This window comes from Lepidochelys kempii, chromosome 9 (genome assembly GCF_965140265.1).
Source record: "Lepidochelys kempii isolate rLepKem1 chromosome 9, rLepKem1.hap2, whole genome shotgun sequence".
Taxonomy (NCBI): domain Eukaryota; kingdom Metazoa; phylum Chordata; order Testudines; family Cheloniidae; genus Lepidochelys; species Lepidochelys kempii.
In genome coordinates this window covers 42032596-42058666 of record NC_133264.1, presented here as the reverse complement: position 1 = coordinate 42058666, position 26071 = coordinate 42032596, and the positions used below count along the sequence as shown (strand labels likewise).

The window sequence follows — 26071 nt, the reverse complement described above, 5'->3', positions numbered from 1 at the left end:
GCCCCTAATTATCTCTATTGCAGCTTTAGGAACAGCTTATTCAAGCAAGTAGTCTCACTGAAGTGAGTGACACTATACTTTGTAACAAGATATTTAATTGAAAATGAATTGTTCTCCTCAATAACTATATATCAGCTGGTTTGAACAATCAGTTTTTCACAAAGTTCTAAAGGTTTTACCATCTGAAAAAGTACAGTCAACCTGAATCTAAGTTTTTGGACTTGCAGTTTTAATCAAGGCCCTGGTCCTGGAAATGCTTAGGCACATGCTCAAAGTTGACCAGATGTGTGTTTTTAGGCTCACAGCCTAAATTTGGGAAATGGAGAGAACTAAAGAAACTGTGGAGGGGAATAAAACAATGTAACTATGTCAATCTTATTTCTCTTTTGCATCCTTGGGCTTGTCTACCGCTCTCCTTTCCAATTGTTGGTGGATTATGAAAACGTCCCCTTAGAAGTAATCTGAAAGGTTTGTCAACTCGGAGGGGATTCAAGCACACAGTCTGCCTGATGTTTTTTGAGGAAAAAAAGTGCTCGGGAACTGGTTTTTCATGTTTAACTTTTAAATTAGTATTAAAATCTGGCTCGAGACATAGGTTCTTTGAAAGCAAAAGAGTTAAGGCCCAGTTTACAGCCATCTCCATCCCATAATTTTAAATTGCCTTTGCCATTTGTCTCACATTAGGCTCCCAACCTCCACTGAAATCAATAGCCTTAATGCCTAGTTTTATAAACTAAAGTTTAGCACAACACTTCAATGTTTCTGTGTACAAGAAAAATTTTGCTCATGATTTGCCTGCCATATTTTTACATTGCCTTTGCCATTTGCCTTACCTGAGCAACATCTTCAAGTTTGTTCCATTTTATAGACAGCAGCAGTTTTGGCAGTGATTGTGGGAAATTTTCACGACAGTCATACCGCAAAGTCCAAATAAGATCCATTTCATTTTCGCAGAGTTGGGTCAAGGGGTCCCTTTCCATGATTTCTTTTAGTTCAATATAGAACTTCTTGCCACCTCGACCCTACGTAAATTAAAGTTAGCAAAGTAAGTTCAAGAATCACCAAACTTATGTTATACAGGACTCAGACTATTAGAGCAAGCTAATCAGTGTATGATAAAGCTACATTAGGAGAACAGTAGTATTAAGTGAATTGGATTAATTTCTTAGATCACAGGGGGAGGATTATCAGGCTTTTACTTCAGACCTCAAATGTCTGGTGATGGCAGAACATATTTATACAGCAGACTCTAAATTCAATTTACAAAAGTATCTGAAAAAAAATTATACTTCTGCATAAACAACACTAGATGGCAATATTGCTGTTTTCCCATTTAACTGGGGGAATTCTTGTTTTGACAGCAAGTATTTTTCCCATTTATTTGTCAGATAAATAGTGCCATGGCATTCAGGGTAAAAGTCAAATTAAAATCAAATGTTAAGGATGCACTTCCAACTATAACAAAAAAGACTGGTTTTGTATGTAAATACTAACATACATTATGTTTTCTAATACAGATTTGTCTTATTCTCACAATTCTCATTTTAACGCAGAATCAAAAGAAACGTAGGGTGGGAAGGAACCTTTAGAAGTCATCCACTATCCCTCAGCACTGAGGCAGAATTAAGTATACACACACTATCCCTGAGAGGTGTTTTTCTAACCTGTTCTAATCCTCTAATGACAGGGATTCCACAACCTCCCTACGTAACTTGTTCCAGTGCTTAACTATCCCATGTCTATTATTATAAAAGGTTAACAGTTAACATAACTTTGATTACTAGAACTTGGAAATTAACATTACTTTTAAAAATTAGGTTTACTAAGAATGTATCTTCATTTGAAAGACACGTGGGTCAGAGGATGCATCCTTACTATACAAACTGCAAGGAAAGAAATGAAGCTGACCACCATCATTTGAAAGCCACAGAGACACAATTAAATGTGATAGAAGCTGCTGCTTCTAGACAAAGATGTACTCTATGCAGATATAATACAAAATGAAAATAGATTATTAATGTATGAAACTCTGAAGCAACCTGAAAACTTGAGTTGTTTAAGCAATTAGTATGGAAACTTCCTTTGATCTTGTGAAATTAGAAGTGGATTCAGATTTTTTTTTCAAGTGGTGTTCTTTTTGCATGAAAACCTTTTTCCTTCCTTGTAAAAGTTCAGTTAAAATTATAGGCCAAATTGAAGACAAATATTGTTTATGTATCGTAAACAGTTTCACTTCATAGTAACATTCCATAGAGAGTTCCTAGTTGATAAAATAATGCAAATGCTACATACATTACTGCTTTCAAATTTAGCTCTTAATAGAAAGGATGAGTGCCTGAGCTTTGCTCTGTGTTTAAGTAAATATCTTCAAGCAAAAATATCATTTAAGAACGAACTGTTTAAGAGAATAGACTTAAAATAGCTGGTGTAATTGAAATGTTTGTTCAGTGAACTAAGAAAAGTATGTGCTTTGTTCTTATGTCAAAATATACAGTAAACAAGAAAGTCTTGAAAATAAAGTCATTTTGTAACAAAGCTTTATTCAAGAAAGCAGTTTTCATGCTTCTAAAAGATAATAAATAAAAGGTCTTGATTACAAATAATGTCAAGTTGACATTCTGCTGTGTAAGTGGGAATCTCATTTATATATTCAGTTGCTTGTAACAGAATAAGTTATGAGTTTTCAGTGTTTGTTGCTTGTAACAGAATAAGTTATGAGTTTTCAGTGTTTCTGAACACTGCATAATGTTTAAAGTGCTTTATTAAGTGGTATTTACACTTGATGTACTTGTTGACTAACTTCTGTATTCTGCTTACTGAGAACTGTATGATGTTTTAGGGGGGAGGGATAGCTCAGTGATTTGAGCATTGGCCTGCTAAACCCAGGGTTGTGAGCTCAATCCTTGAGGGGGCCACTTAGGATCTGGGGCAAAAATTGGGGATTGGTCCTGCTTTGAGCAGGGGGTTGGACTAGATGACCTCCTGAGGTCCCTTCCAACCCTGATATTCTATTCTATGATTCTATGAACAGGTACTTTCCAGTAGCAGACTGGAGGACTAGCAGAGTTGTAGTTTTCTGTATTTTTTAATTTTATTTTTGCCCTTCAACATTAGGTGGGTATGTATTAAGAAAGCAATTTCAGGTTAAAGACTTCATATTAAAAGTACTACCTCTGTTCCAGAACTGTTCACCTCCTTTAGAAGATCAAATATCTCCACGGGTATACAAAAAATTAAGGAGTTTATTGTTGTCAAAGATCAATCCAGCTAAAAAATGGTCATTATTGGGAAGCTTCTGACAACCAGACAGATTATCTTGCTACATCTAACTATTCATTAAATTTGTATGCTGTATGAAACCAAATTTCAGACATGGATGAGGTATAATCCATGAAATATATTCAGCCACAGCATCCCTTGTCCACTCTGTAGCCTGACTAGTGTCCAATACAGAAAGTATATGCTTGATTTGAAGGAAAGGGTAAGCCCCACAAAAGTGGGTGGCTATTTAAAAAACAAACAAAAACACAAAACAAAAAACTTGGAGGGTTTTAATGTTACCTGAATACATATACTTATTTTCTATTAGAATAATACAAGCATAAAGTGGCAGAGAAATAGGATATTGGGATTTTCTAATCTTGAAGATGCTATTTTCAGGTTGGATACTTACTGCCATACCAGCATTCTCACTGCTTTTTGCAATCTCAGCTGCCTTTTCAAGTATCTGCAAAAGGATAATAGTTTAAGCATTGGATTGAAATAAAGAATTGGACTACATTTTGAAGGAAAAATGTTATAAAGGTGAAGTGGTAAAATGACACAGTAAAAGTTCTCTCTTTAGTTAGAGAACTGATTATTTACTCATATTTGTTAATTTTTATCCTTTAAGTGTGGCAAACAAATGTGTTTATGTAGGACGTTACATCACAACCTTACGTGTACCATTACTCTTCCATAAAATGTCTTTTTATGAAAATAAATAGCTAATTTAATACAAAACAGATTTAATACAAAACTAGAAAACTCAGCATAGTATGCACAAGTGCTACATAACAGCTACCCATGTGAAGAATAAAGTACTAGTGGAATGCACCTAAAGCAAAGGGATTTCTCAGGCAATTGATGCTCTCTGAAGATGGCATCCTTGCATAAATCCATGTTCTTTGGTTCCACTTCAGGGCATGGAAGTACAATATTTTCTCCTAATCTTTACAATTATACATGTGAATTAAATCTGTGAAAAGCTGCAAGTTAACATTCTTGGAGACTGATACCCTCTACCTATCCACCAAACACATCTTCTATAATGTCAGCTTCCCTACACTGTCCCTTCAGTAATCTGATGGGTATTTCAATTTCCACGTCCATCCAATTTTTGGTGGCTGTGCTCAGCACCTCCAATATTATTGTCAAGTAGTGTCCATTGTATGAGATGTTCTGTGATTTAGATACCTATCCCACTGCAAATTAGATTGAGACCTCCAACCTATTTTGCATCGTTTGCTGAACATACAGTAACAACATTTGGTTTTTATTGACCTGGGCTGGATTTGAATCAACAGCACTTATTCCTTTACAAATATCCTGAGCCATTCTTCACCCAAGCACAAACAGTACTTTGAAAGTTCAGATTTGTAGAAATGGCACCATGAAGGTGGCAGCCCTCAGCAAGGGGAAGGAGATAGTGGATCATGTCCTACCCTATATATACATTTTAAACTTAAAGCCACAAAAGCTTTGGTTGACACGTCAGTGGAACAACGCACATAACTATAAGTAGGTAACTTATCCTCTCTACGTTATTTAATAGTTCTCCTTCACAGACAGTATTCAGTATAAGAAAGTTATGTATTCAAACCAGATGTTTTTCATGTTTAAGAATATCTAAAGATACATCAAATAAGTAATATAGAAGCAATCAAATACACAGTCTCTTTAAAAAGTATAATCAACATCCACTGTACAATTATTATAGGTGGAGCCAGTAGCACTGCCTATCGTTAAGGCTGCCTGATGCTTTCTATTATAAGATGATGTTTTCAGTTTCATGCAACTTTTCCAAACTGGTTGGGTTGACATTTTCTATACTGGGTCTCTGCCTGACATTGAGGTTTTTGTTTTGAAAGTTTCAGCAAAAAGTTCAGCTGTTTCCCAGAGTGCAAGTAAGGGAAAAATACATCTTTGTCCATGTTAAATATATTTTTATCATTTTATTGAAAAGCTCTTGCACCTTCATGCTTTGGGGTGGTCTTGGAATTTGGCAGGCATGACCTTTTGCTGCTTCTATGGAAAACCTCCCGCTCAAATTATAAACCTTTGGGAAAAAAAATTTGCCCATGCTCAGTAGAGCCTTGTTAGAGTTTGGCAGCTAACTTCTCCAAAGGTTTTATCTGCACTGAGCAAACTCTGGACTAGTGCTGCAGTGGCAGGACATTTCCTATAATTGTTGCTCCTGACACTCACAAGGCCACTCTGATTCAAATGCAGAGAGGACAGGAACCAGACAGGGGCTGGCAACAGCAGAGAGAGAGAGAGAGAGAGAGAGAGAGAGAAATTTGGAAGAAAGAGTTGGGAGAGTGGAGAAAATTGAATAGGAGCTGATGGTGGGGGGAGTGGAAACGAGTATGAGAAAGGGAAAAGCAACAGGAATATTGAGATCACACAAGGAGCTGGGGAAAGGGACGGGAGAGTGGGGAACAATGGATGATCCAGTGCTATTTAGTGAAGGAAATTCTTATCTGTAGGGTCCCTGCCTCGTTTGTTGCAGAAATTGGAAGGTATATAGTGAAGGAGGCAGAGTTTTGCAGGAAGAGAAAAGCATGGTCTTATGGTTAAGGCTGCTGAATGCTGCCCTGGAGAACTGGATTCTATCCCTACCTCTGCCATTGAGTTCTTATGTGATGCTCAACCAGTCACATACTACAAAACTTTCACAGGTGGCCACTGTGTTCCCTCATTTTCTGGACATTTGGGGTCTAATTTGCAGAAGTGCTAAGCATGTACAATGGCAACTATGTTCAGTGGGGCTCTGCTCTGAATATATAAAGTGCCATAAAATGCTAAGTACTCTGGAAAATCAGGTCCTAGGCATCTAAAATTGGGCAGTCAAAATTAGTGCACACTTTTGACCTTACTGTCTCTCTGTGCTTAGTTCCACATCTGTAAAATGTGGATACTACTACCTCCTCACCTCACAGGAGTGTTGTGAAAAGAAATCCATCAGTTTCTGTGAAGCACTCATAATACAGTGATGAGTGCTATAGAAGAGCCTATGAGGAAATTAATAATTTTGTCCTCATAGCAGGATTTGAACAGTGTGCAATAAATAGGCACAAGGCCACATTTGAACAATGAGGATGAGCACCATCCATTCTGTGAACTGAATAAGGGCGGTCTCCTGTGGAAACAGTACTATGTGATAATGGAATTAAAGACTATCAATGTGTACGCATAACAGGCTGAATTCAAGCAGCACAGCCAACCTTCTTAATTCTGGCATTTCTTATCTTTTGAGCGCTTGACTTTGCAGCCTTAACATTCTTTTAATGAAATGTGCAATTCAGCTATAAACTCCACCACAACACAATAAATAATATACAAGATATAGTTATCTTAAGTAAAGTGGTGAGAGCTTGACTTCCCAGCCCAGAAATAGATCCTAGAGAGTAGATAAGGCAAATCTGGATTAGTGTTGTGACTCAGGATTAGGTTCCAGTGGACTTCTGAATTAATTCTACTTAAATACAGTCTAACATTTAGAGCAGACACATGATTAACAACATTAAATAATTAGCTGCTGCTTCAGCAAAGATGGCTAAAGTGAAGTATCAATTTGCATCTATAATGAGGGCCTTTGTATGTTCTACTAACAGGTGGACTGATGCTATGATCATATAAAGTGACAGGGTCGGGCCAGATGGCTACGGGAGAGTGATAGAAGGCAGATATATTAGCTGCAGGTTGAGTAGGTCCCTTTTCCCTGAGTAAGGCAACAGGGAAGGTTCCAGAACAATCAGAAATTTTTTCTTAATTTCTGGAAACAATTAAGACAGACAAGGCTGATTAGAACACCTGCAGCCAATCAAGAAGCTGCTAGAATCAATTAAGGCTGCCTAATCAGGGCACCTGAGTTTGAAAAGGACCTCACTTCAGTTTCTGGCGTGTGTGTGGGGAGCTGGGAGCAAGAGGTACTAGGAGCTGAGAGTGAGAACACGTACTGTTGGAGTACTGAGGAGTACAAGCATTATCAGACACCAGGAGGAAGGTCCTATGGTGAGGATAAAGAAAATGTTGGGAGGAGGCCATGGGAAGTAGCCCAGGGAGTTGTAGATGTCACACAGCTGTTCCAGGAGGCACTCTAGACAGCTGCATTCCACAGGGCCCTGGGCTGGAACCAGGAGTAGAGGACGGGCCCAGGTTTCCCCCAAACCTCTCAACTCCTGGTCAGACACAGGAGGAGTTGACCTGGACTGTGGGTTCATGAAAACAGCCAAACTGAGGGCTGCCATGAATCTCCGAGGTGAGCAAATCCGCCAATAAGCACAAAACCCACCAAGGTAGAGGAGGAACTTTGTCACAATAAATAAATAAATACATAAAATAAATTTTGTTTCATCTTCAGGCTCTGTGACTCTCAAACCAAGATCACACATCTAATTAAGGGTATTCTGTCTAATGCCCTCACCAAACACTGAAAACTGGAACAAATTATATATTTGCTAAATTTTACTTGCAAATTTAAACAAATACTGAGGGTCCAAATCCTCAGCTGGTATAAAACAGGTAGCTACAAATATCCTTTATGCCATCTGAGGATGTGGCCCATCGTCCCTATCAGTTTGATCCAAAAGGGCCTTTATCCAAATAGGGGAGCTTTATTCCTTCACAAAGATTAATTACTATACCATCCTGATCTCAGCAATTCATCCTCAGTAGCTCTGATCTCAGTTCATTCACAATATTGGAACTAAATAGCTTGAGGCAAAATATTTTGAAGCTTTCAGTTTCCCATTGATGTTATAAAACATTGTTCAACTCGAGAGAATTAAAAGCAGCAGAATGTTTTGAGCTATCTGAGTTCTCCAATACTGAGTGCTTCCAGCAATCATTTCTTCTACCAGCTGTGAAATCACTTCACATAAAACACTAGAATTTCCCCGAGTTTGATGTACAGAATTGCTCAGGTACAGTTGAAGAGGATAAAGTTCCCAAACAGGAGTTATAAAACACAGGGGAATATGATAGGTCAGATTATCACACTAAACCACTGTGACTACATAATGAACTGCACTCAATAAAATCCTCTGACCACATTTATGGCAATATTTGAACATGCTTGCATATTTGAATTTTCAATTGTAAGTAATTAAAAGCACAAAAGAAAAACTGAACACCAAAACAAAAATAATAACTAGTAAAGGTAGTATATATTCTAAATTATCTCAGGAACACAAATACATATGATTTTAAATATTGGTAGAAATAAATGTACGCAAGATAATTATCAGAAAAAGAACAAGAATTATAATTAAAAGGTGATAAAATTGCCAAAATATTTTTAAATAAGAGAAATAACTTTTTCAGGAATTGGTAATAAGATTTCGCACTACTGTCAGGAAAATGGTATCAATTGCTTAGTGCTGCGAAACTGCTATCCATAAAATCTGCTTTAGCTTTGGGAGCACTCCTGATGCCATATGTCCTATTAGTGGAAATCTGTGCGTATTACACAGAAGAAGCCACTACTAGACTTCACAGATTTTTTTTGCCTTATTTTAGTGACCTGACTCTCAGAATGACACGGTTCAAGACAGTAAAACTTTTTAAAAATGTGAATTTTCTTTAGCCACCAAAGGTGCAGATTACTCATCAGAAAATGAAAGTTTAGCAGAGTTGATACTAACCCTCTGCCAAAGAAATCCAGAGTAACAGATATATAGGGCTGAAAACCTTACTTTCAGCACATCGAGAACTGGCTGCTTTTAACACTTACATTATTATTCTCACCTGGGTTCAGCTTTATTTGCTAGTTTGTGAATAAACTAGCTGTTCTAGTATTTATACTGTGGATTCATCAGCTATATTTTGAATACACCCTTCCTGTCCCTAGGCAGATATTCTTATTTGTATCTGTGACACGGTACAGTACAACTAAAGAAGTGTTTCAGTGTAGAAACAGTGTAAAACATAAAAAGACATAAAAAGTATATTTCTCCAGAAAAGGATTTTAACTGTTGAAGGGAACAGAAAGTGGATAAAATATAATCTTAAAAGTGAAAAGTCAGATCCTTTTCAGTCCTGGTTAAGTACAGTTTGAGATCACTGACTGTGTTTATATGGAGGTTTCCAGAAATGCAACTGTGGTATATTATTGTCAAAGGCAGTTGTAATATTAAAAATAGACAGTGTTTTTTCTGACACTCAAAATAACATACACTAGAAGTGCAGAATGTTTAAAAAAAATCTGTTCAACATGTTCTCTAAAGATACTGAAGCCAGAATACTCTACTGAGGTTTAATTATGTTCCAAGTTTTAGTAACTACAATATGTAAGCTAAAAGGCAGGAAGGGTGGATATAATCAAATGCCAGTGTTAAAGGGGAAAAAAGTAAATACCAGACAGCCATTTATATACTAGCATTCATGGCTTCTCTTTATTTAGTATATCTTACCTTATCAAAGGGAGGGTAATAAATAGGCAGTTTTGAATATTCTTGAAATTTAATGTGCAAAGCCGTTGCATTTTCAGTGTAAGGATTAGTTCGTACGGTTCCCATTGGATTCAACATTTCTTCAAGCTCATCTAAAATATCAGAACAATTTATGTTATAGTACAAAGTGTCTTTGGAAAAGGCAGCAATGCTATGAGAAACTGCTTCCTGTGTTTATTGTAAAAATATACATTGCTGTTCACAGAGGGCCAGATTCTCTCCCACTTTGCAATGGATCTCTGGCACAATCTGTTCCTAATGTCAACATGTGTGAGGCTCAAGAGGATCATCCATCGAAAGGAAGACCAGTTACAGAACCAGCTTGGCTCTTATGACACTTCCCCTTGTTACTGTTTCATAGCAAAGAAAATGGAAGGTTGGCAGTAAAAAAAATGTCCCTATCACATGCCAATCCCTAGCTGCGGTTTCAGCCTCATGGATAGATTAGGTTCCCATAACTTTGTCCAAGCGGGACTGACCCAGCATCTAACAGGAATTCTAAGCCACTGAAGACAAGAGTGTTGCTGAATTGCTTCTCTAATGAAAGAGCAAGATTAATAAGCTCGAAAGGGCATTTTGTCCAGTTTTCCTTGTGCAGATGGAAGGTGACTACGATGTGGGGCTTTATGGGACAGAGCAGCACAAGACAGGAAAGCACAAGGATATCCTCAGGACTTTGACAGTTCTATTTCTGGTTCTGTCACTTATTTAATGCAAGCCTTTGAGCAATTCACTTCTCTGTACCTCATTTTCCCCATTGACAAAATAGACATAATAGTTTCCTACCTCACAGGTGTCAAGTACCAGGGGGTAGCCGTGTTAGTCTGTATCCACAAAAACAACAAGGAGTCTGGTGGCACCTCATAGACTAACAGATTTATTTGGGCATAAGCTTTCATGGGCTAGAACCCACTTCATTGGATGCTTGGAGTGAAAATTACAGATGCAGGCATTATTATACTGACACAGACTAACACAGCTACCCCCTGATACTTGACACCATGCAAGGCACTAAATTTAGCCATATGAAATGGAAATCCATCAAACAACAAAAAACTCACAAAGATACAGACAGACATCATCTTCCTTTCCAAGTGCAAACAGATGGACATCATACCAAATGGACTGAAGGTAAAAAATCCATTGCAATCGACATACTACACTGACTATGGTTGGAGACTGTGCCACACACACTCGAAGAACCTGACGAACCACCTGATCAGCATCCTGTACAGCAGACAGGAAAACATCAAGAATGAGCTCTCAAAACTGGAGACTCTCATACAAAACCAATCTTCCACACAAACTTCCACGTGGGTGGACTTTACAAAAACGAGACAAGCCATTTACAACGCACACTTCACTGCTCTACAAAGTGAAAAAGACGGTAAACTATCTAAACTCCTACATGCCACAGGGGGCTACAACAGTGGTACCCTCAACTCACCTATCAATATTATTAGTCTATCCAACCACACACTTAGCCTGGCGGAAGAGTCTGTCCTATCTCGGGGACTCTCCTTCTGCCCCACCACCCCCATGAACATGATACAAGTCTGTGGTGATCTGGAAGCCTACTTTCATCGTCTCCAAATCAAGGAATATTTTCAAGACAACACTCAACAGTGTACTGACCCACAGGAACCCTCCTACCAACAATACAAGAAGAAGAATTCTGCGTGGACTCCTCCTGATGGTCGAAATGACAGACTGGACTTCTATGTAAAGTGCTTCCACAGACGTGCACAGGCTGAAATTGTGAACGAACAGCATCACTTGCCCCATAACCTCAGCCGTACAGAACGCAACGCCATCCACAGCCTCATAAACAACTCTGACATTATAATCAAAGGGGCTGACAAAGGAGGTGCTGTAGTCATAATGAACAGATCAGATTATGAACAGGAGGCTGCCAGGCAACTCTCCAACACCACATTCTACAGGCCACTATCCTCTGATCCCACTGAGGAGTTCCAAAAGAAACTACACCAGCTGCTCAAGAAACTCCCTGCTACAGCAGGGGAACAAATCCACACGGACACACCCCAGAGCCCCGATCAGGGGTATTCTATCTGCTACCCAAGATTCATAAACCTGGAAACCCTGGACGCCCCATCATCTCAGGCATTGGCACTCTTAGGCAGGATTATCTGACTATTTGGACACTCTCCTCAAATCCTACACTGCCAGCACTCCTAGCTATCTTCGAGACATCACCGACTTCCTGAGGAAACTACAATGCATTGGTGATCTTCCTGAAAACACCATCCTGGCCACGATGGATGTAGAATCTCTTTACACCAATATTCCACATGAGGATGGACTACAAGCTGTCAAGAACAGTATCCCTGATGAGGCCATGGCACACCTGGTGGCTGAGCTTTGTGACTTTGTTCTCACCCACAACCATTTCAGATTTGGGGACAATTTATACCTTCAAGTCAGTGGCACCGCTATGGGTACCCGCATGGCCAACATTTTTATGGCTGACTTAGAACAACGCTTCCTCAGCTCTCATCCCCTAGCGCCCCTCCTCTACTTGCACTACACTGATGACATCATCATCATATGGACCCACGAGGAGGCGGCCCTTGAAGAATTCTACCTGGATTTCAACAACTTCCACCCCACCATCAACCTCAGCCTGGACCAGTCCACACAAGAGATCCACTTCCTGGACACTACAGTGCAAATAAGTGATGGTCACATAACCACCACTCTATACCGGAAACCTACTGACCGCTATACTTACCTACATGCCTCCAGTTTCCATCCAAGACACATCACATGATCCATTGTCTACAGCCAAGCTCTAAGATACAACCAAATTTGCTCCAATCCCTCAGACAGAGACAAACACCTACAAGATCTTTATCAAGCATTCTTAAAACTACAAAACCCACCTGGGGAAGTGAGGAAACAGATTGACAGAGCGAGACGGGTACCCCGAAATCACTTACTACGGGACAGGCCCAACAAGAAAAACAACAGAACACCACTGGCCATCACGTACAGCCCCCAGCTAAAACCTGTCCAGCATACTATCAACAATCTACAACCTATCCTGGGAAACAATCCCTCACTCTCCCAGACCTTGGAGGTAGGCCAGTCCTCGCTTACAGACAGCCCCACAACCTGAAGCAAATACTCACCAGCAACTACATACCACACCACAGAAACACTAATCCAGGAAGCAATCCCTGTAGCAAACCTCGTTGCCTACTCCTGTCCCCATATCTACTCTAGCGACACCATCAGAGGACCCAACCACATCAGCCACACCATCAGAGGTTCATTCACCTGCACGTCTACTAATGTGATATATGCCATTATGTGCCAGCAATGCCCCTCTGCCATGTACATTGTCCAAACCAGACAGTCCCTACGTAAAGGAATAAATGGACACAAATCGGACATCAGGAATGATAACACACAAAAGCCAGTAGGATAACACTTCAATCTTCCTGGACATTCTATACCAGATTTAAATGTAGCTATACTTGAATAGAAAAACTTCAGAAACAGACTTTAAAGAGAAACAGCAGAGCTAAAATTTATTTGCAAATTTAACATCATTAATTTGGGCCTGAATTGGCTCATTACAAAAGCAGCTTTGCTTCTCCTGGAATTGACAACTCCTCATCTATTATTGGGAGTGGACTACATCCACCCTGATCGAATTGGCCCTGTCAACACTGGTTCTCCACTTGTGAGGTAACTCCCTTTTCTTCATGTGTCAGTATAATAATGCCTGCATCTGTAATTTTCACTCCATGCATCCGATGAAGTGGGTTCTACCCCACGAAAGCTTATGCCCAAATAAACTGTTAGTCTTTAAGGTGGCACCAGACTCCTTGTTACCTCGCAGGTGGGTTGTGAGGTTTAATTAGCTTCTTATAAACTCAGATCCCTGGAATAAAAAGGCTCCCCAAAACTTCAGAGGCAGTTACAAGTAGTTGGGATTTATTGACAGAGGCTATTCTATGCACTTCACATGTTCAGCATAAACCATCACATTATAGTTCCCATTTTCCACAGAAAAAGTTACTGAATTAAACAAAATAGACAGCCAAATCCTCAGCAGCTATAAACTGGCATAGCGCCACTGATCCTCAATCAAGCCAAGCCAATTTACACCAGCTGTGGATCTGATCCAGAATGGATATCTTTAGAATGATTTTTAAAATAAATATTTAAAATCTGCTCTTATTTAATTAAAGAAAAAATGTATAAATAAAAATTAATGTAAATTAAGCTCTCCAATTTGCCAGACAGATTCTCTGCAATATATATGACATGACAATGCAATTAACTTTGAGTCCATAAAAACCACATGGATTGAAATTTATTATAGTAAAGTTTCCTCCACTGAAATATACAGGTTGCTTAATAAAACAATATGAAATCTAGGTGCCACTCTTCATTCTAACCAAAACAATCATCTTTTTTTTATGGCATAGGAATCTAAACCAACACAAACAATGAAAATATAATGGCATCTTAAAGATGGCACACATTATAAATTGCTAGAAATAATAGTCACTGCCATTTTTAAAGGGTCCTTATTCAGTAATGGATAGCATTTCAAGGATATAACGGATTTCCAAACTAAACAAGAACCATCCCCAAGAAAATTAGTATTTTTTGGGAGAAGGATTGAAGAAAACCGTACAGAAGTTTAACAAACACCAGACTAAGGAGACTGCACAGAATATCAGAAGGAAAACAGAGCTAACTACTGAGGGGACACAGACATATTTTATACAATAATAATGTTTGCTCTCTCTTTCCCTGTTTGGAACAGGCAAAAACAATTAATATTCCATTATCCTAAATTAATGTTGTTCTTTAGTCTCATGAGTACTCTAAGGTATACAGCAAATCCAAGGATTACAAATCAAACCTTACCAGGAAATGATGTCCAACTGTGCAGTAAGAGGTCTCCACTCTTCAACTGTCCTTTAAAATCAAATACCATGGTATTTACCCAGGCTACAGGATAGTGCTGTTGAAGGAAAGACTTTATTGTTTAAACGGAACCTAACAATAAATTTGAAACTTTAAAGTGGTAAATGACACAAAGCCAGAAAAATAAAGAGTAAAAAAAATTGTTCTAGACTACGACCCTAGTTCAGGAAAGCAATTCAGCACATGCTCAACTTTCAGCATGTACCTAAGTCCCATTGTCTTTAGTTCGATACTGAAAATTAAATATGTGATTTTCTGGATCGGTCTAGGGAAAAAAACCCTATCCTGTTCAGAGCTCAAAAGATGTGAATACAATTTCACAAATACTAATATTTTTTAAAGAAGAGACATTGCCAACTACTTTAAGTTTATGGCCTTTTTCTCTGTGTGGGGAGGGCCAAAAGCTTTTACAAAACCCAGTAAGAACAGAATATTCTCCTGTGTTGGGGAATGTAAACAGCCTTGATCTGAGTACATGGATACCAAAAATTGAATAGTAAAATGCAAAAAAGTAAACAAAAATGATGTGAAATAAATTAGCTTTCAAAAAAAAATTTTACTTTTAATATAAGATGTTGTTAATAATACATGAGGATTTTAAAACGTGATTTTCACAATACCCCTTTATTTAAAAACTTTTTTTTTGCTGGAATAAAAAAGGATATAGAAAAAACAAACCCTAGTAATTAACAAAAGGAAGAAAAATTATCCTTTTTTGTTTTAAATAAGCTCCCCGAGACCAGACAGTTCATAAATAAGTTGCTTTTTTAACTGAGCACTACTTCATTTAAGGTCACCCACTTTTTTCATTTGTGTTTCATATTTCCAAGGTGAGAAAATAAAATGCCTATCAAGACACTGCTCAGTACAATTAAGAGGTACATTACAGGAAAACAAATGAAAACATTACCACTTTTCCAGATTTCCTGATGGTCTGGTATTTGGAGGGATTAATTGTCTTGGTTGACTTTTTAGTTTTCATTTTATCCATCACAGCATAAACTGCAAAGCACAGCCTAGCCATTCTTGGCAAGTCACAAACATTGATTTCAAATTCCAGTGTTTCATTCCAAACATGTTCACTTCTCCCAGATATTTCTGCACTTACAATCGGCTTACAAAGGAGCTCAGTTCCGTGGAAAAGACCAGCTCTGACATGAATCTGTAATAGAGGTGTGACAGAAAAAGTATCTAAAAACATTCCACGAAGCCAAGAATATTTACTTAAAAACATAAGAGCTGGTTGAAAGTTTTTCTTTGAAATGATTTTCTGATGAAGAAAGTCCTTTTCACAAAACCAAAATTTTCCATGGGAAAAATTCCTTTTTGTCAGGAAAATCAAATTGACAGCTCCCATGTTGTTCTCCTAGAAGGCTCTTGTCATTTCATTTTCTGACAGTGAAACTGAAAAAAGCTTTCCCAGAGGGCTGCGGAGGCCAAGCACCATCGGGCTCTTTGCATCACAGCTTCCACTCAGCTCCAGGGTTGGAAAGCCTGAGAGCCTGGGCACTCAGCTTCCCCGCCACCCTCCCAGCTCTGACACCACAGAGGCAGAGAGTTCGCTGCTTAGCTTCTCCGACCCTGGAGGTAGGGGAGGGGAAGGGAGGCTGAGCACTGGGGCCCTCTGTCTGGCTGGCAGGCTCTTGTCAATTTCACAAGTGAAATAGGCCTTCCGGGCAGGCAGCCAGGAAGCCAAAAACCATACCCATGAGAAATTTTACATTTTGATATTTTGTCCTGATTTAGAATTAAATTTTTATTCCAAACCTCCCCCCCCCCTTTTTTTTTTTTTTTTTTTTTTTTGCAGGAAGTGATTTCCATATCCTGCCCAGGTCTATTAAAAACAGAGTATTTATTAACCTAAAAACATACACTGTACAGGAAACTAAATCAAATCTTGAAAAAAATTACTTCACTTTTGGTGTCTATTATTGCTGGTGTTCACGCATAGCTTGTATTGGCAGAATAAGTATTAAACTGAACTTGTAGTGATAAAATTATATGTATTTAGCTATGTGCAGAAAAGTGCTGACAGTATTTTATAGTTGCTTCTTTTTTGAGCTAATGAGTAAGAGGATTGACTTCAATTCTTCCCTTTAAAATATTTCCTGGAAAAGGCGTCAGGTCCAAACTACTAACCTTGTTTTCTATTTTCTACTTTAATTCAAGGTAAGCCTTTTGTTCTATACAAAGTCAACATGCTAAAGCAAAACAATTACAAAACCTGGATACAAAAAGGTAAACTCATGGTGAGGTGTTTTTCCCCTTTTTATTCTAAAAAATCGTATATATTCCCATTGAAACTGTTGCCTTGAAAACCCATTAAAAAAAGCAAAAACATGTATGTGGATTTACAATTCAGTTCTGGACAGGATTAAATGCATGGTAAGGGTAGTGATGAGTTGGATGAACTTCAAAAAGTTAGATGCTTATCCAAATTATTCAGGTCTGTAAAACTGTGAAGGAAATCTTAATGCCTCCCTGGTGAGATTTCTGACAATTCCTTATTTCTGGTCCAGAAAGAAATACCACAGATAAAATGAGTCTGCTCTACAGGCTATCATTGTTGTGGTAGAGGCTCATGATTAAGTCCCTGTTCCTCTGTGTATGTCTACACAGCAAAGAAAAACCTGTATCTGGCCCGGGCCAGCTGACTTAGGCTTGCAGGCCTTAGGTCGTGGGGCTCTCTCATTGCTGAGTAGACTTTTGGCTTGATCTTCAAGGTGCTCAGTAGTTTGGGCTTGTGTACCTAAAGCTCTGAGAGGAGAACCATGGACAACAACTCAGCTACTCAGCCACTATGGAACTTTATATTATAAGGGCACAGCTCATCTCTGCAGGAGACTGCTTTCTCAGGGGCTGGCTGGAGATTGTAGAGTGAACTCCCACATGAATTAAGGACCTTTACTACCCACATCACCTTCTGTTCCAATGCAAGCCCTCAATCTCACTTTCTCTCAACACACAGGAATGTGTACATTAAAAAAAAAACAACAAAACCTTACCAAAAACAAAATCCTGCACAACACACACAATTTTCCCTCTAGGGAGAAAGGGAACAAACCACGTGACTGATGATAGTGCACTATTGGAAAGCATTCAGATTCTACAGTGATAGGAGTTATATAAGAATCTATAGATCAGAGTGGGGTTGTGAAACTCGTGTCAAAATCTCAGTGCAAATATGGCCTAATCTAATTAAAGAACTGGAACTTCGAAGACAAAACTGATATTTTAAAACTGTGGAAAAATTTTGTATTACTTATCCAACATGGTTGACACCAAACAGAGGTTAGAGCCTAGAAGAGGAAGATGATACTGACATTTGGTCAAAAGAAACTACACCTATGTGTCTTCTATATCTTCAATTTAAATGCTAGAAAATAAGGAATTGTACCCCAATTCTGTATTTGTGGAAGAGTCTGTCACAATCTGTTATATCAAAGTTGTGAAAAAAACAAATAATCCAAAATTACAGAAGTCCGGCTCTTTTCTATTTTTAAAATATAGTCTTCTGTTCAGCCTGCTTGCCATGAGTCAAATGTATTTGTAGCATGTGCAGAATCATTTAATCTAAACTTTGTAGTAAAGTAGGCCATGAAAAAGCAAGGTAATAAAACACTGTGCATACATGCATCAATCAGCAACAGCAACACTAGTGAACTCCTCCTCCTCGTCCACGTGTGATAAGAGGATCACTATGGAATTATCAGAAAGTTCAGGGTGCATTCCATTGTAACAAAAGATCAAATTTCAAGATAAGAGTATATTTCAGTCATTCATTAAAAGCAAAGAACCAGGAAGATGGACCTATTTCAAGGCAACTTAAAAGCTGCTGTCATAGTATGTGTGTTCATGCCAAAATGAAGAAATGCCAGAAATTTCAAGAGATCCTTACCTCTGAAGGTTCCCAGTCCAAGCCCCAAAGGTTCAGACAAGCATAGAAGCTTTGAGAATTTTATTAGCACCATATCATCAAATCTTTTGAGATTTACTAATGACTCATTTTAAGAATGAAGAGATGAGAAACTGGTTTTGCTTAAAGCTCCATAATTAAAATGTAGAAAGAGGTTTTCTGAAGTTTTCAGCCAATTATGAGTCTATAATACTTTATGAGGCACTGTGGTGTGTATCTAAGTACTCCAGAGTACATGAATGAAACTAAAATAAGATTGAGAAGTTGGACAATGAGTAGTCATGAATTAGTTTTTAACAGAAACTCTCTTATATTTAGCTCTAAAAAAAATAAATCTATATTTAAATCTAAAAATGGAAGAAAATCCAGAGACTGCATGATGTTGACAAGGGAATTTACTATTGATATTCATTGTATATGCAAGGTGCTCAGATACTTAAGGCAGCTTACATTAACCTAACTCTATAATTTAGACCAGGCCTCAGTCTGACTATTCTTTATTAAATTATCAGCCAAACAAATTAGGAAAATTCATGCTGTTCTATTTCAGAGGCAAAGAGTTTGTAAGGTCTTTATGTAAATTGTGTGGGACTGTGCAATAAATTCCCATGTGTTAACAACTTGTGGTCTGTGATGTAGCCATCTACATTTTTACCGGAAGTGCTGTTGCAATTTTTGCTATGTTCAGCATGTTTAGAAAATTGAAAACAGGATAGTTTACACAGCAGCATGTGATCTAGACCCTTAGCCCTCGTCTACACTAGGACTTTAGGTTGAATTTAGCAGCGTTAAATCAATGTAAACCTGCACCCGTCCACACGATGAAGCCCTTTATTTCGACTTAAAGGGCTCTTAAAATCGATTTCCTTACTCCACCCCTGACAAGTGGATTAGCACTTAAATTGGCCTTGCCGGCTCGAATTTGGGGTACTGTGGACACAATTCGACGGTATTGGCCTCCGGGAGCTATCCCAGAGTGCTCCATTGTGACCGCTCTGGACAGCACTCTCAACTCAGATGCACTGGCCAGGTAGACAGGAAAAGAACTGCGAACTTTTAAATCTCATTTCCTGTTTGGCCAGCATGGCAAGCTGCAGGTGACCATGCAGAGCTCATCAGCACAGGTGACCATGATGGAGTCCCAGAATCGCAAAAGAGCTCCAGCATGGACCGAACGGGAGGTACGGGATCTGATTGCTGTTTGGGGAGAGGAATCCGTGCTATCAGAATGCTGTTCCAGTTTTCGAAATGCCAAAACCTTTGTCAAAATCTCCCAGGGCATGAAGGACAGAGGCCATAACAGGGACCCGAAGCAGTGCCACGTGAAACTTAAGGAGCTGAGGCAAGCCTACCAGAAAACCAGAGAGGCGAACGGCCGCTCCGGGTCAGAGCCCCAAACATGCCGTTTCTATGATGAGCTGCATGCCATTTTAGGGGGTTCAGCCACCACTACCCCAGCTGTGTTGTTTGACTCCTTCAATGGAGATGGAGGCAACATGGAAGCAGGTTTTGGGGACGAAGAAGAAAAAGATGAGGAGGAGGAGGTTGTAGATAGCTCACAGCAAGCAAGCAGAGAAACCGGTTTTCCCGACAGCCAGGAACTGTTTCTCACCCTGGACCTGGAGTCAGTACCCCCTGAACCCACCCAAGGCTGCTTCCTGGACCCGGCAGGCAGAGAAGGGACCTCCGGTGAGTGTACCTTTTAAAATACTATACATGGTTTAAAAGCAAGCATGTGAAAGGATTACTTTGCCCTGGCATTCGCGGCTCTCCTGGATGTACTCCCAAAGCCTTTGCAAAAGATTTCTGGGGAGGGCAGCCTTATTGCGTCCTTCATGGTAGGACACTTTACCACTCCAGGCCAGTAACACATACTCGGGAATCATTGTACAACAAAGCATTGCAGTGTATGTTTGCTGGCATTCAAACAACATCCGTTCTTTATCTCTCTGTGTTATCCTCAGGAGAGTGAGACATAATTCATGGTCACCTGGTTGAAATAGAGTGCTTTTCTTCAGGGGACACTCAGAGGAGCCCGTTCCTGCTGGGCTTTTTGCCTGTGGCTAAACAGAAATGTTCCCCGCTGTTAGCCACAGGGAGGGTTGAGGGGGTAGCCACGCGGTGGGGGGAGGCAAAATGCAACCTTGTAACGAAAGCACATGTGCTATGTATGTAATGTTAACAGCAAGGATTACCCTGAAAGAGTGTAGCCACTGTTTTATAAAATGTGCCTTTTTAAATACCGCTGTCCCTTTTTTTTTCTCCACCAGCTGCATGTGTTTCCATGATCACAGGATCTTCTCCTTCCCAGAGGCTAGTGAAGATTAGAAAGAAAAAAAAATGCACTCACGATGAAATGTTCTCCGAGCTCATGCTGTCCTCCCGCACTGACAAGAGCACAGACGAATGCGTGGAGGCAAATAATGTCAGAGTGCAGGAAAGCACAAAATGACTGGGAGGAGAGGTGGCGGGCTGAAGAGAGTAAGTGGCGGCAGCGTGATGAGAGGAGGCAGGATTCAATGCTGAGGCTGCTGGAGGACCAAACCAGTCTGTGCTCCAGCTGCCTTTGCTGCAGCTCAGCCATACACTGGAGCATGGTTGAGCTGCAGCAAAGGCAGCTGGAGCACAGACTACCACTACAGCCCCTGTGTAACCAACCACCCTCCTCCCCAAGTTCCATAGCCTCCACACCCAGACACCCAAGAACGCGGTGGGGGGGCCACCGGCCAACCAGCCACTCCGCCACAGAGGATTGCCCAAAAAAAAGAAGGCTGGCATTCAATAAATTTTAAAGTTGTAAACTTTCAAAGTGCTGTGTGGCATTTTCCTTCCCTCCTCCACCACCCCTCCTGGGCTACCTTGGTAGTCATCCCCCTATTTGTGTGATGAATGAATAAAGAATGCATGAATGTGAAGCAACAATGACTTTACTGCCTGTGCAAGTGGTGATCGAAGGGAGGAGGGGAGGGTGGTTAGCTTACAGGGAAGTAGAGTGAACCAAGGGGCAGGGGGTTTCATCAAGGAGAAACAAACAGAACTTTCACACCGTAGCCTGGCCAGTCATGAAACTGGGTTTTCAAAGCTTCTCTGATGCGTATCGCGCCCTCCTGTGCTCTTCTAACCGCCCTGGTGTCTGGCTGCGCGTAACCAGCAGCCAGGCGATTTGCCTCAACCTCCCACCCCGCCATAAATGTCTCCCCCTTACTCTCACAGATATTGTGGAGCACGCAGCAAGCAGTAATAACAGTGGGAATATTGGTTTTGCTGAGGTCTAAGCGAGTCAGTAAACTGCGCCAGCGCGCCTTTAAACGTCCAAATGCACATTCTACCACCATTCTGCACTTGCTCAGCCTGTAGTTGAACAGCTCCTGACTACTGTCCAGGCTGCCTGTGTACGGCTTCATGAGCCATGGCATTAAGGGGTAGGCTGGGTCCCCAAGGATACATATAGGCATTTCAACATCCCCAACAGTTATTTTCTGGTCTGGGAATAAAGTCCCTTCCAGCTTTTGAAACAGACCAGAGTTCCTGAAGATGCGAGCGTCATGTACCTTTCCCGGCCATCCCACATTGATGTTGGTGAAACGTCCCTTGTGATCCACCAGAGCTTGCAGCACTATTGAAAAGTACCCCTTGCGGTTTATGTACTCAGCGGCTTGGTGCTCCGGTGCCAAGATAGGGATATGGGTTCCATCTATGGCCCCACCACAGTTAGGGAATCCCATTGCAGCAAAGCCATCCCCTATGACCTGCACATTTCCCAGGGTCACTACCCTTGATATCAGCAGATCTTTGATTGCGTGGGCTACTTGCATCACAGCAGCCCCCACAATAGATCTGCCCACTCCAAATTGATTCCCAACTGACCGGTAGCTGTCTGGTGTTGCAAGCTTCCACAGGGCTATCGCCACTCGCTTCTCAACTGTGAGGGCTGCTCTCATCTTGGTATTCATGCGCTTCAGGGCAGGGGAAAGCAAGTCACAAAGTTCCATGGAAGTGCCCTTACGCATGCGAAAGTTTCGCAGCCACTGGGAATCGTCCCAGACCTGCAACACTGTGCGGTCCCACCAGTCTGTGCTTGTTTCCCGAGCCCAGAATCGGCGTTCCACAGCATGAACCTGCCCCATTAGCACCATGATGCATGCATTGGCAGGGCCCATGCTTTCAGAGAAATCTGTGTCCATGTCCTGATCACTCACGTGACCGCGCTGATGTCGCCTCCTTGCCCGGTATCGCTTTGCCAGGTTCCGGTGCTGCATATACTGCTGGATAATGCATGTGGTGTTTAATGTGCTCCTAATTGCCAAAGTGAGCTGAGCGGCCTCCATGCTTGCCTTGGTATGGCGTCCGCACAGAAAAAAGGCGCGGAACGATTGTCTGCCGTTGCTCTGACGGAGGGAGGGAGGGAACAGGGGCCTGACGATATGTACCCAGAACCACCCGCGACAATGTTTTAGCTCCATCAGGCATTGGGATCTCAATCCAGAATTCCAATGGGCAGCGGAGACTGCAGGAACTGTGGGATAGCTATCCACAGTGCAACGCTCCGGAAGTCGACTCTAGCCTCGGTACTGTGGAAGCACTCTGCCGAGTTAATGCACTTAATGCACTTAGAGCATTTTCTGTGGGGACACACACACTCGAATATATAATACCGATTTCTAAAAAACCGACTTCTATAAATTCGACCTTTTTCCATAGTGTAGACATACCCTTAGCCTTATATAAGATAAAGTTTAATCAGAGCTACATAAAACACTATATATCTAGTGTTGAATCAGAATGCATTCATATTTAATCTGTGCTCGTGTATAAGGCATACATGTCTATATCAAAATAGCTTGATCTGCATGCATACCTTTTGTGCCAACATCACACCAAACATTAGAAAAACATTTGCTGAAAATCAGGGACAAACTAGACAAGGCACTAAAGCATGTGTCTTATTGTAGGCAGGTGCATAGTGCAACTGAGACTATTCATGTGCATATTGCTTAAGGCCCTTGCTGAACTGGAGCCTTTATTAGCTGACATTCAGTAAACACTTTGCAAATTAAAATGATCAGTCAGAAGAACATCTCCTGATGCTAGGCTCTACATTACTTACTTTGGCAGTTTCTTCTGTGTTCAATTTATTACCCTTTAACAGCATAATCTTGAAAGGGTTGCTAATATCCCACACACTCTGGGTCAGCTGCTGCAAGGAAAACAGAAAGGTGGAAGTCTTTTTTTAAATGCAATTTAATGATCTAGTATTTTATATATTAAATATTTTTCCAATATTCATGGATAAAGCTAAAAATGCATGATTAAATATTAAAACTAATTGTTTTTTTAAGAATTGAATGAAGAAAAATTCAGCTATCATAGCCACAAGACCATTTCAGATGCCCTGAGGGAGCAGGAAAGAAAATAACCCACGTAAACCACATCTTGGGACTAAAATATGCCTGCTGTGATGGTTGACAAATCAGAATAAATGTTTCCTCCTGTAAGTTTCAAACCTATTCATCTCGCATACATACAAGCCGTTTAAAAACAAAACTTTGCAATAACTACTGTATCACTGAACAAAGTCTCTCCTTGTTCCCAGGATTCACACTTATAGAAATTGCAATCACATTCTGAGGGTAGCAGTTTAATTAACAGACTGATAAAATTTTTAAAAAATCCAATTGTCATACATGATGTTAAGAATTTGTAAAAATATTTCAGAGTTTATTGAAGTGGCAGCACTGTGCAGCAAATCTGGGTTAAGAAGCAGACACAAGGCCGCAGCTGATGGAAAGCAGGCATGCAGATGAAGCTGGGGAATTATTCGTTCCCTCATGTAACTTCTCCACTGGTTAGTTACAGGTAACCACCTGCTCCTCTGGCTTGTAGTAAAAAGTGTTGTCAGTATTAGTGGAAAAGGGGCTTAAATTTGGAAGAGGTTAAAAGAATCAAAATGGAAAGGACAGGGTAAAGACACCAAGACCTCTTATCCTTGATGTAGCATCTTGAGCAACAATAGGAGACTCTTGGGAAAGAGGTATGAGAGGAAAAACATACATAAAGGAAAAAAAGTCATCAGTGGTGTGTCTTACGTTACTTTTGTTAGTAAATGTTCTCCATATCAACTTACAGTAACTGTTCGTGTTTTTTTTGGTAGCAGAGGAAGAGGAAGGTTGGATGATTTTTGGTTTATGGCAGCTTCTATGGCAATCATTTCCTGTTCACACATTTTCTTTATGCTACAACACTCAACCAGTGTCAGGTGAGGAAGAGTCCTGTTCATCACACACTTACGGATATACTGAAGCCAGACAGAAAATAGTTGTTACAAGCTGATAATAATTCCATTCTTGTTGTTTAAAACCATTTTAGCTCATGCTAAATTTGACTCATGAACTTCAGATAATTAAGAAAATTAAATTAAGATGATTTTAGGAAAGCTTTTGACATAGCCCCACATGACATTCCCATAAACAAACTAGGGAAATGTGGTCTAGATGAAATTACTATAAGGTGGATGCACAGCTTGTTGAAAAAATATTCTCAAAGAGTAGTTATCAGTGGTTTTTGGCCAAATAGAGAACATATTTACTGGGGTCCAGCTTAGATTTATCCTTGGTCTGTTCAATATTTTATTAATAACTTAGATAATAGCACAGAGTATGCTTATATAATTTGTGGATGACACCAAGCAGAGAGGCTTTGCAAGCACTTTGGAGGACAGGATTAGAATTCAGAAGGCCCTTAATAAACTGGAGAGTTGGTCTGAAATCAACAAGATTAAATTCAATACAACTCCACAGCACTTCACTTAGGAAGGAAAAAATCAAGTGCACAAATACAAAATGGGGAATAACTGGAATACTGCTGAAAAGGATCTGGGTTACAGTGGATCACAAATCGATTATGAGCCATCATGTTGATGCAGTTTCAAAAAATTCTGGGGTGTATTAACAGGAATGTCATATGTAAGGCACAGGAGGTTTTTGTTCTGCACTATTTGGCACTGCTGAGGCATCAGCTGGAGTCCTGTGTGCAGTTGTGGGCACTACACCTTAAGAAAGATGTGGACAAATTGGAGAGCCCAGAGAAGAGCAACAAAAATACTAAAAGATTTTGAAAACAGGATCTATGAGAAAAGGTTTCAAAAACTGCATATTTTTAGTCTTCAGAAAAGATGACTGAGTCCAGGCCTGATATGTATGTTAAGGGCTGTTATAAAGAGGATGGTGATCTATTGGCCTCCATGTCCACTGAAGGTAGATTAAAGTATTCTGCTTAATCTGCAGCAAGGAAGATTTAGATATTAGAAAAAGTTTTCTACCTCTCAAACGCAAGGAGGCAACACACTGGTACACGTGGACAACACCAGATAATAGTGGATGAAATGAGAAGTGGAAAATATGGCCAAGGACAGAGAGTTTAACCATGAAGGTGAGTGCCAAGGAATCATTAATGTCCACACAGGGCAGGCAGAACT

General features: G+C 40.1%; 1 protein-coding gene across 17 annotated transcripts in view; it reads right to left on the bottom strand.

Annotated features, from left to right (window-relative positions):
• Positions 1-26071, bottom strand: part of PIK3CB (phosphatidylinositol-4,5-bisphosphate 3-kinase catalytic subunit beta) — a 186912-nt gene that overhangs the window by 53541 nt on the left and 107300 nt on the right. For all 17 annotated transcript variants that reach the window (XM_073360002.1, XM_073359996.1, XM_073359999.1 and 14 more), the window contains 7 exons: positions 24722-24892; positions 23705-23794; positions 15592-15843; positions 14622-14718; positions 9675-9805; positions 3674-3727; positions 834-1022 (listed from right to left, as the gene is read on the bottom strand). In XM_073360002.1, the coding sequence (XP_073216103.1) occupies positions 834-1022; positions 3674-3727; positions 9675-9805; positions 14622-14718; positions 15592-15843; positions 23705-23794; positions 24722-24892 (984 nt within the window). The remainder of the gene's footprint in view (positions 1-833; positions 1023-3673; positions 3728-9674; positions 9806-14621; positions 14719-15591; positions 15844-23704; positions 23795-24721; positions 24893-26071) is intronic.